Source organism: Octopus sinensis, linkage group LG6 (genome assembly GCF_006345805.1).
Source record: "Octopus sinensis linkage group LG6, ASM634580v1, whole genome shotgun sequence".
Taxonomy (NCBI): domain Eukaryota; kingdom Metazoa; phylum Mollusca; class Cephalopoda; order Octopoda; family Octopodidae; genus Octopus; species Octopus sinensis.
The window spans coordinates 79,479,861-79,492,360 of record NC_043002.1 but is presented as its reverse complement, the minus strand read 5'-3'; the positions used below and the strand labels follow the sequence as shown (position 1 = coordinate 79,492,360).

The 12,500-nt window shown below is 36.8% G+C and overlaps 1 protein-coding gene across 1 annotated transcript in view; it reads right to left on the bottom strand.

The window, feature by feature from the left end:
• Positions 1–2,205: 2,205 nt before the first annotated feature.
• The window catches only part of LOC115213267 (histone-lysine N-methyltransferase SETMAR-like), a 68,072-nt gene continuing 57,777 nt past the window's right edge, over positions 2,206–12,500 (bottom strand). The window contains exon 2 of the mRNA XM_029782201.1: positions 2,206–2,623. Within this exon, the coding sequence (XP_029638061.1) occupies positions 2,206–2,623 (418 nt within the window). The remainder of the gene's footprint in view (positions 2,624–12,500) is intronic.

The window sequence follows — 12,500 nt, the reverse complement described above, 5'->3', positions numbered from 1 at the left end:
ATAATAATAATAATAATAATAATAATAATAATAACAATAATAATAACAATAATAATAATGATAATAATACTAATAATAATAATAATAATAATGATAATAATAATAACAATAATAACAATAATAACAATAATAATAATAATGATAATAATAACAATAATAACAATAATAATAATAATATAATAATAATGATAATGATAATAATAATAATAATAATAATAATAATAATAATAATAATAATAATAATGATAATGATGATGATGAGGAGGAGGAGGAGGAGGAGGACGACGACGACGACGACGACGACGATGACGATGATGATGATGATGATGATGATGATGATGATGATGATGATGATAATAATAATAATAATAATAATAATAATAATAATAATAATAATACCGCAGCGAATACCAAACAGCATGGACGTATGACAGAGTGCTGCCGGGAAGATGGATCAAATCTGAAACCATCACGAAGGAGAATTGAGAATCCGCAAAAACAATGAGAGAACAGTTTTGATGTAAATTATCTCAGGAAATTGAGAGATTTTTCTTATATGGAGCAGTGTATATATATATAAAAAAAATAGCTTCCCCCAGATGCACCGCCACAGCAACATGTGTGTAAAAACCTAAACAAATGAACTGCAATATTTCTATACGAAAATTGCAAACCTGTGAGTAAAATTTTAAATTTTAATTACATATACATCCATATTTATACATGACCTCTAGATATATATATATACATACACATTGCTGTTTCTTCGCTATCTCTGGCTGGTACATCAATAATAATCATAACTACGAAAAAACATCAATAAATGTCCATGGGTAGTGTTCAGTTAAAACGGACCCATAACAGAATAATGCAGCGAATACCAAACAGCATGGACGAGTGACAACGAGCTGTCGGGAAGATGGAGTCCTTCAAAACGAGGGACCAAGAAACTATGTTGACCCTGTGGAGAACCTTTGTTCTCAGCCGCTTGGATTGCTTCTGCCAGTTATGGTCACCACATAGTGTCAAACTGACAGCAGAGCTTGAAGCAATCCAGCGCCACTACGCTAAAAAAATTGAAGCAGTGCAGCGGATGAGCAACAGGGTTAAGCTGAGAAAACTGCAACTTCACTCCACGGAGCGAAGGTGTGAGAAATATACAATAATCTACATATAGAAAACTCTAGAAGGTCTAATACCTAATTTCGACATTGCGTGTTATACAAATGCCAGAACCGGCCGCCATTGTATTGTACTAAAGGTCTCATACACTCCATCTGAATTCAGGACCAGGTACTGCAATAGTCTAGGGTTCAAACGCCCGCAGCACTTCAATGTCCTGCCACAAAAATTAAGAAGTCTGCATAAAGTGGAAGTAGATGTTTTCAAAAAGTAATTAGACATCCTCTTCCCTACAATGCCGGATGAACCAACAGCCCAACACAAGGTGCAGACGAGAGTAGCGGAACCAAACTCCCTTTAACACCAAATGGGCCAAAAGCTGGGACAGAGGCACATACAGGAGTGGTGATGTGAATTATAATGTTAATAATAATGATTACCTTTGAAGGTTTTTATTGCTATGCTGGCCACCTGGAAAGATCGGTATTTAAATAAGGATCTTATGCTTATTTATATATATATATGTGTGTGTGTGTGTGTGTATGTATGTGTGTGTGTGTATGTCTGTGTCTGTGTGTTTTGTGTGTCTGTGTGTGTGTATGTATGTATATATGCATATATATATTTAAGAATATTTTATTGCGTATAGCAAGCTCGAAGTCTTTAAATATGTGATAATCATTAGGTGAGATATCAGGAGAATAAGGTGCATGTGCCAAAATTTCCTAATTCAGGCTTTGCAACTTGTGGACCGTAGCTTAAGAAGTGTGAAGCTGTGCATTATCATGAAGCAAAATTGGGCCATCTCTATTCACTTATCTGGGTTGCTTCTTTTTTTTTATTTTTCATACATACAATCAATTTCCTGAGAATAGGATGTTGCTGTTACATTTTTTTCCTTGTTGAAAAAAGGAATAATGAATATCCCCCTTTGTTGACCACCATACAGTGACCATCAACTTTTGAGGTTGCAATGGTGGTTTTGATTAGTGTTTTGGTGACTCTCCTGCATCTAGCCACTGTCCTGTCCTCCTGCTGTTATCAAAGAGTATCTATTTCTCATCACACTGTAAGGCGTCAGTTTCATTGAATCTCATTAATCTGATAGGGAACAAACCTATCCATCGTTTTGACTTTTCTAATTTTCTTCAAGTGTCGAGAAGCAGTTGCGGGAGATGTCTGGAGCTCTGATCCGATTTTTCGGACCGTTGTTCTCGGATTTCCTTTAACCAAAGCATTCAATTCATCATGCCGAATATCTGATTTTGGTTTCCCTCTTGATTCACTTTTAAGGCTTTCATTTCCTGAACGAAATCTTTGGAACCATCTCTGGACAGTTCTAATGTCAACAGAATCGTTACCAAAAGCCCGCTTGATGTTTCGTAGAGCTTTGGTGGCAGAGTGACCCAACTTGTATTCGTACAAAAAAATCACTCGGTATTGATCAGTTGTCAACATTGTCATAAGTGCTGTGGGTAACAATTTTGTATAATAGTATTGTCTAGAATGAAAAAGTATTAAGATTAAACACAAGTATATACATAGAAACTCATTAAAAATCCATTTACAGATGACTCATAGGAAACTCATTTAAAATACGACATTTCGTATGAGACAACCTAATATATGCCCGTCGTAGGTCGGCGTTGACTGTTCTGTTCAGGAACAAAAAGCCTTTGGACGTTGTTGAGTAAAGCAGTCGGCGTTGTTCTCCAGTCAGACTGACTTTCTGATTCTCTGAATAGCAAGTGGTGTACAAGTGTGCTACGAGCATAGCCGACGATAAGATTTCCCCGAAGTGGGAGTTTATTTTCTAGCTGTTGCCCAACTGTTGTCTGATGATGTACAGATTGTCCCGAGGCCAAAGAAATAAGAACCTACAGTATGGTAGAAGTCATAGCCAATCATAATAAAAAGGAGTACTGGTGGAATGTCTCAGTGAAGACCTCAATAAAATGCAAGCATAATATATGTGACAGTAATTTGGGATAGAGAAGAGAAACTGTGTACTGTTACAGAAATCAGCTGCCCAGCGGATGTTAACAAGAAGCTAAAGGTCTGCGAAAAAGAGAATACCTACGCTACACTATTGAGGAATCTACAGTCACTCTATTTAGATTACGAGTTCAGGTTTATATCTGCAATTATTGGGACACTGGGATATGTAACACACTGCCTAAATACCAATCTTGAGAAATTAGCATTCCCAAAACCAGAAAGGTGAAAAGCGATTCGAAGACTATAGATCCAAGCCATCACTGGAACTGTAAAAATCTGTGAAATTTTCCAGAAGTTTATCATTTAAGTATATGAGCATGCCTAGACGTGCAACAATATGCATGATAATACATACATAAAATAAAAGAAAACATACAAATCTGCACATATACACACACATACATACGTACATACATATATACATACATACATACATATATACACACATACATAGATATATACATACATACATATATACATACATACATAAATACATACATGCATGCATACATACAAGGATTCCCTGATGATGTTGAAATTCCAATGAAGAAGTCTTAATTTAGATTAGAAACCGGCTGTATCACTACTGGTAAGAAGTCTTGAAATAAAACTGAATAATGACATGATACATTCATGCATACATACATACATACATACATACATACATACATACATACATACATACATACATACATACATACATACATACATGGTGGCTGCCCCCTCGTTATCGAGTATGGCCATTGCACGAAGCTTAATCAATGTTGTAATAGTGCAATGCCTGTGCAGGAATATTTTTATTTAAAGTGAGGAAAAGCTGAGTCAATCCCACTCACTAAGCAACAGCAGCCATAATCCGAAAAGAAGAACAAGTCAACATCATCGGTAACCACTGAGCCGCAGGTTTTATGTCTATATATATATAGACCTGGGATTATAAATATATATATATAAAGTTGCAAAATGAGCAAAGGATAACAGGCGAGACACTCTGCAAGTGCCGAGCCCACCCAGGTCATGACTCCTAGGTACCATCCTGCTGTTTCCATAATCCTGTCTCCAGCGGGATTTGAACCTGGGTCGGTCTGTTTGAGAATTTATAATCCCAGGTCTATATATGTATTATTATATATATATATATATATATATATATATATATATATATTATATATATGTGTGTGTGTGTGTGTGTGTGTGTGTGTGTGTGTGTGTGTGTGTGTGTGAAGGCGCATGGCTCAGTGGTTAGAGCGTCGAGCTTACGATCGTGAGGTTGTGAGCTCGAATCCCGGACCGGGCTGCGTGTTGTGTTCTTGAGCAAGGCACTTTACTTCACGTTGCCCCAGTTCACTCAGCTGTAGAGATGAGTTGCGACGTCACTGCTGCTAAGCTGTATCGACCTTTGTCCTTCCCTTGGATAACACTGGTGGCGTGGAGAGGGGAGGCTGGTATGCATGGGCGACTGCTGGTCTTCCATAAACAACCTTGCCCGGACTTGTGTCTAGGAGGGTAACTTTCTAGGTGCAATCCCATGGTCATTCATGACCGAAGGGGGTCTTTACTTTTTTATATATATGTATATATATATATGTATGCATATATATACATATATAGACAGATAGATAGATTGATAGATAGAAATATAGATATATATATACGTACATATATATATATGTGTGTGTGTGGGGGGGGGGCATATGTATGTGTACGCACACACACACATATATATATATACATGTATGTATATATATATATCAGTGATTAACCTTTTACGTCTAGCGGCGTCCTTCAAGGTTGCCCACAAATATTCCCCAAGATCAACAGACCATCAACCATATATTTACCAAGACTTCATTACGTATCATTTCCCTCACGTTCTACATCGTGTATTACATGTACATCCTTTCTTTTCTTTTCTTTCCTTTATATTATTTTTTTTTTTTTTCTATTTTCCTTTTCCTTCAGTGGCGGCGCTCTCTTTGGTTTCTGTCTTTGGATCTCGTTCCAATACACATTCTACCGCATCGCCGCCGCAGTATCACTTCCAACACTCTTCACCGGCGCCACAGTTAATATGGACGGGTGATAGAGATATTTAATAGTCTTATTTCGGAGTCTTAATCCATTTGCTTCCTTTATATCACACGATATGATCACATAGTAATTGTCTGCAGATGTGCTTAAGTGCAAATTCTGCTTTGTAGTAGAAAGCAGAAAAGAGGATTTGATGATGACAGTACGGCTGGTGATGGTGAGAGTAGTTGGGGGGGGGAGGCGCGGGAGGGGCGGTGTGTATAATGGTGGCCATCGTAGAAGAACTGCGAGTGGTGAGGAGAATGTTAGTGGTATCGATGGCGATGATACTGGCGAGGATGCTAATGGTAGTGCTGATGGTGATGATGAAGAGGAGGAGGTGGAGGAGGAGGTGGAGGAGGAGGGGAAGTACGACGATGACAATGATGATGATGATGATGATGATGATGATGATGATGATGATGATGAAGAAGATGAAGACGATGATGATAATAATGATGATGATGATGATGATACCGACATCAACAATGAAGATGATGTTGATGTTGATGTTAATGATAATCATGATGAGGATGATGAGGGTGATCATCATCATCTCATCATCATCATCATTATCATCATCATCATCGTCATCATCATCTTCATCACCATCGTCATCATCATCATCAACATAATAGTGCTGGTTGAATACGTTTGATTGATTATAATCATGATGGTAGTACTGGTCAGGATTGCGATGCTGGTGTTATTGCGGTTGTTGTTGCTGCCGTTATTATTATTATTATTATTATTGTTGTTGTTGTTGTTGTTGCTGTTGCTTTCGTGGCGGTGTTGTTGGTGGTGGTGGTGGCGGCGGTGGTGGTGGTGGTAGTGGTGGTATTGGCGGCTGCGGTGGGTATTAGTGGTGGAGGTCGGCTTTATTTATTGTTTTATTGTCTTTCGCCGCTTTTGATGTTTACAAAGCAATTATTTCGGTTTGTTTGCTTAATTTATAAATCTATTGGGACTATCCACATTAGATTCAATGATCTAAGTCAAGATTATTCCTATATAAGTTAGTAAATATCTCTGTATGTTTGTATTTGTGTGTTACATACGTAAGTGCTAGTGTGTGAGTGACTCTTTCTCTCTCTCCCTCTCTTTCTCTCTCACTCGCCCTCACTCTCTCTCTCTCTCTCTCTCTCTCTACACACACACACACACATATATAAATATATATATATTTGTAACAAGGCATATATATATATATATACTTAAGTGCCTTTGTGTAAGTGCGGATGTATATGTATTTCTATGTATATCTATATGTATATTTATGTATTTATATAAATGCAAATATATATAATATATATATATATATATATATACATATAAATATATGTGTGAGAGTGTGTGTGTCTTTGTGTACGTGTGTATGTATTTGTGTATGTATATATACATCTTGTACATATTATGTAATTATATGTATATATATGTATACATATATATGCGTGTATATATACGTATATATATATATGTATATATATATATATATATATACATATATACATATACATATATATACATATATGTATATATACCTATATACATATGTATATATGTATGTATAAACACACACACACACACACACACACATATATATATATATATATATATAGGTACGCGCGTTCTCGTCCCAGTGAGTTTTGTGTCTCTGCATAAATACGTGACTGAATATGGGGTTAACGGAATATCTGCATGTACGTACATAGTGTAATGTTATGTGTTATATAAAATAATTTTATGCGTAAGTGTATGTGAGAGTATAAGTGCTTCAAGTGATGGAATGAGAGAATGCAAAAGAGTAAAGTATGGTACGTTGCCTTAACTGTGAGGCTATGCACATATAGCCGTGTGTATAAAACACCATTTATACATACATACATACATACATACATACATACATACATAAACACATACATACATACATATATATATATATATATATATATATATATATATATGTTTGTATGTATATAAATATTACATAGATTATATAGTTACGTAGAGTATCTATGCTAGAGTGCGAATTTTGTGCGTGTGCGTATATATGTTTCTGGATGGAAAGTATTTGTGTCTGTAAGAGAGAGATGGGGGAGAGCGCGCGAGAGAGAAAGAGATTGTGATTCTGTGTGTGTTTGTCGAAACGAATGCACATTCATGTACCAATATGGATTCTTACAGGAAGATACACACACACACACACATACAGATATATATGTCTGTGTGTGCGTACATATATACAAATATAGATAGACAGACGCACAGACACACAGACAGACTGAGAGACAGACAGACAAATAGACAGACAGATAGACAGATAGACAGACAGACAGATAGATAGATTGATTGATTGATAGATAAATAGATAGATAGATAGGTAGATAGATAGATAGATAGATAGATAGATAGATAGATAGATAGATAGATAGATAGATAGATAGATAGTTAGATAAATAGATATACAGATAGATAGATAGATAGATAGATAGATAGATAGATAGATAGATAGATAGATAGATAGATAGATATATAGATAGATAGATAGATAGATAGATAGACAGACTTACATACGGACAAAACTTCTGTCAGTGTTAATTCAGTTGTTTTAGCATATCCTGCTGTAAGGAAGATATGCCATCTTGTCTTTTTCAACACCAAAAAAAAAAAAGTCTTTATTCATATCAAGCAAGCATCATCACGTGACGTTTCCAGCATTCAGTGATTAGCAGCTCTAAACTAGAGCCCAGAACATCCGCTCCAAATTTTGAGATTCACCAATGGAAGTACTCCCTTAACAGAACTAGTAACTCATCCCTGCATTTGTCCCTTCTCTTCAAGTCCAGGCGATGCTTCGACGTTAACAATTATTTACATTTTAAAAGCCGATTTTGTAACGCATAATGGCATATTGCTCTCACATCTGGAACGGTACTGCTGCACCAAAAAATATGTCAGAAAGGTTCCTGTTGGTGTTGAAAAAGACATATATATATATATATATATACATATACATATACGACGGACTTCTTATAGTTTCTGTTTACGAAATTTACTCAGAAAGCATCGGTCAGCCCTGAACTATTGTAGTCGGCACTTTCCAAAGATGCCACGCAATGCAACTGAACGTGAAAAGTGAGTTTCTTAACTACACAATTATACATCTTTTTTTTTTGTTCTACTAGGTATCTACTAGGTATCTTTGTTCTACTAGGTATTCACCCCATATAAACATGACGGGAGAGCCGATTTAGATGCCGACGACTCGACTCTGCAAAAATATTATTCTGGACTACATGTTACCAGCATAAATCATAAGCGACCTGCTCAAAGCTATATTTTACTTGTAAACAAGCATAAATATGTAACCAGAGAAATACGCATGTGTATGTATATGATTTTAGTAAGTATGTACACTCAGAAAGGTAAAACAAATGTACTCAATACCAAAATATATCATTTGTGATTGCAACAAATGGAACCTCACACCTGATTGTTCGGATTTTCATATTCATAACCATCAGACCAGTTGTGAATCGTTTTATGCGATATTAGTAACAACCATCAATGACTTGTATAGGAGTCACTTGTAACCAATGACTAAAATACCGTTGGAGAGATTTAAGCGGATCTACAATTTAATTTATCTGGAAATCTTCTAATACCATTTCGTTTTGGGATTTGGTTTGCAAGATTGTTTATATGACTTCGTATGTTGAAGCATATTCTGTTGTGTCTGGGGAGAGTCATTTTCTTTTTTTGCCTTATAATGTAACACACTCACCGGTAAAATTTCCACTTATTTCTTATTTTTATTCTCCTCAAATTTTCGTTGCGTCTTGCAACCTTTTCAATAGTCTTGACATAATACCATGTTATGACCGAATGACTATTTCTCTAAAATTGAAGGTGCTCGGCAGTTTTGGTTCCAAGCAGGAAGGTACCCAAGATCTGTTTGCTGATTCTATTTCCTAACTCTGTTTTTGATTGGTTTATCAATCTGCATTTAAAATTGTTAGCAAAACAAGTCTTATGGTCATTTAATGTAATATATGGACAACGTAGAACAAAAGATTTAATCCACACTTAGTCTTACTATAACACTGTACTACCGATATGATACTTAACTGTTCATACCAGGAGTCGGAAGAAAGAAGAATACTTTATTATACAACACACGCCAAATTCCATTCACAGTAGAATAAAAATTGCAACTGACTACTCTCCTTGATTTGAGAATGTATCTACAGGATACCCAAACGGTGCATATTTTACTCACGATGCAGAAATCCCACAATAAGACCAGCAGTAACCAAGAAATAATCTGCCCTGGCGGAACGTACTGAACAAAACATCCCAAGTCTATACACACCACGTAAACATAACGATTAAAGCGTCACGGATCTGCCAATAATGTTTCTGGTCTGGTGGATGTAGATCCAGTACTTTAGAATTTGTGAACGTTTATTTATTCAAAAATTAATGATAGGATCAGATGTATAAAGAGACCAAGAAAATATTTTGAAAAATATTCTAAACTTGATGGAGGTGAAATATGTATTCAATGCCTTAAGTGGATTTGGAACAGAGCGACAATATATGAAATCTTTTAGCTTCTAATATTTCTCTTTCTCTTGTCCACACTTATCTACATGCATCAACCTGGTGTATGTATGTGTGTGTGTGAGTGTGTATGTGTACACACACATAATTGCATATATATGAATATCCAGACACACACACATATATATATATATATATATATATATTATATATATTATATATAATATATATATGTATGTATATATATATATATATATATATCGGAGTGGCTGTGTGGTAAGTTGCTTGCTTACCAACCACATGTCCCGGGTTCAGTCCCACTGCGTGGCACGTTAGGTAAGTGATTTCTACCATAACCTCGGGCCGACCAAATCCTTGTCAGTGGATTTGGTAGATGAGAACTGAAAGAAGCCTGTCGTATATATATATATATACATATATAAGTGTGTGTGTGTGTTTATATATCTGTGTTTGTACCCCCATCATTGCTTGACAACCGATGGTGGTGTGTTTACGTCCGAGTTACTTAGCGATATAATCGACTTAATCTGTTTGTCTGTCCTTGTTTGTCCTCTCTGTGTTTAGCCCCTTGTGGGCAGTGAAGAAATAAGAAACGTTAGCACGCCTGGCGAAATACGTAGCAGTTTTTCGTCTGTCTTTACAGACTTTGAGATTAGTACTATGCATAGATTAATTAATCCAGCTTAGCCAGAGTAAGATATAGCTAGCAAAATTAAAAGTATTTCCTTCCTTAAAGTTACGTCAGAAACCTATAGGCGTACTCCAATGATTTCGCACTATAAAAGAAAACAAAAACTGTACTTCTATAGACGCAGGAGTGGCTGTGTGGTAAGTAGCTTGCTTAACAACCACATGGTGCCGGGTTCAGTCCCATTGCGTGGTAACTTGGGCAAGTGTCTTCTACTATAGCCACCGGCCAACGAAAGCCTTGTGAGTGGATTTGTTAGACTGAAACTGAAAGAAGCCCGTCGTATATATTATATGTGTATATATATGTGTGTGTGTTGGTGTGTCTGTGTTTGTCCCCCCACCCCACCACAAACATCGCTTGACAACCGATGCTGGTGTGTTTACCTCCCCGTCACTTAGCGGTTCGTCAAAAGAGATCGTTAGAATAAGTACTCGGCTTACAAAGAATAAGTCTTGGGGTCGATTTGCTCGACTAAAGGCGGTGCTGCAGCATGGCCGCAGTCAAATGACTGAAACAAGTAAAAGAGTAAAAAAGAGTATTCACACCGTTCGATATAGCAACCTTTTATCTTTCAATAATAAAGCTTTTATTAACGAAGGTTTAAGAGTTTGTGAAACTGTCAGTTGAATCGTTGGTGAAAACATGACAATCTAGTGATATGATGAGCTAGCTAGCTTTATTTGCATTGATTTGTGAATGTACAATTTCATTATAATTACTTGAAGAGGGCTACGAAATGGCCGTGATCCTAAGTATATTGTGTGGTTAAATAAATATATTCACCGCTCATATTTCTTGCCTTGTATATTTTATATACTCCTCATGAAATAAATTTCATCGATTGGATTTCGGCTACATGGACACTGTATTATCCTCTTCTGTGTTGGATTATTGTGTGGTCTGTTAGCCAAATCCGTTAGAGAAGATTTCTGTGAAGGCCACACGATTCCATGAATCCATATATATTACATTGCAAATTTTTGTCTGTGTTTGTGCGTATTTGTGTGTGCGCGGGCGCGCCAAACTGTCATTTCCGTTTATGAATTATGATGGAAAAAGGGTTATTTCTGTCAGCAAGAGACTTCAGATATCGAAAATGTACCAATACTGCATTAAAAAACAATGTGTGTATATGTGTGCGTGTACATGTACATATGTATGCATGATTTTTCTTTGACTTTTCTTTAAATTCTTCTTAAGTGAGTTCAAGTCTGTTGCTAGGAAAGCGACAAGACGTTTTTTAGTTAAGAGAGTTCCCGGTGTTTGTAAATATGTGGTTGAGTTGGGCTGGTTTCCCGGTTTCCTTGGCGTATAGGTATCCCACATGGACGGGATGGCGATCCGTCGCAGGTGAGGAAAGAGTGAGAGAAAGTTGGTGCGAAAGAGTCAGCAAAAGTTCGCCATTACCTTCTGCCGGAGCTGCGTGGAGCTTAGGTGTTTCGCTCATAAACACAAACATATCTTATCTATACATGTATGTGTTTATATTCTTTACTTGTTTCAGTCATTTGACTGCGGCCATGCTGGAGCACCGCCTTTAGTCGAGCAACTCGACCCCGGGACTTATTCTTTTTGTAAGCCCAGTACTTATTCTATCGGCCTCTTTTTGCCGAACCGCTAGTGACGGGGACGTAAACACACCAGCATCGGTTGTCAAGCAATGCTAGTGGAACAAACACAGACACACAAATACACACACATACATATATATATACATATATACGACAGGCTTCTTTCAGTTTCCGTCTACCAAATCCACTCACAAGGCATTGGGTCGGCCCGGGGCTATAGCAGAAGACAACTTGCCCAAGATGCCACGCAGTGGGACTGAACCCGGAACCCATGTGTTGTTAGCAGCTACTTACCACACAGCCCTGTATACAAATATGTGTGAAATGTTTTATATACATCGTATCAACCTCATTTTCTCTTATTCTTCTGCCCTCCTCCCTCTTCCTCCTGACATATAACAGTGGGCGACATTCTCGAAAATTTTTTTTGTATTGCTTATTGCAACTAGTCCTAACTAATTGAT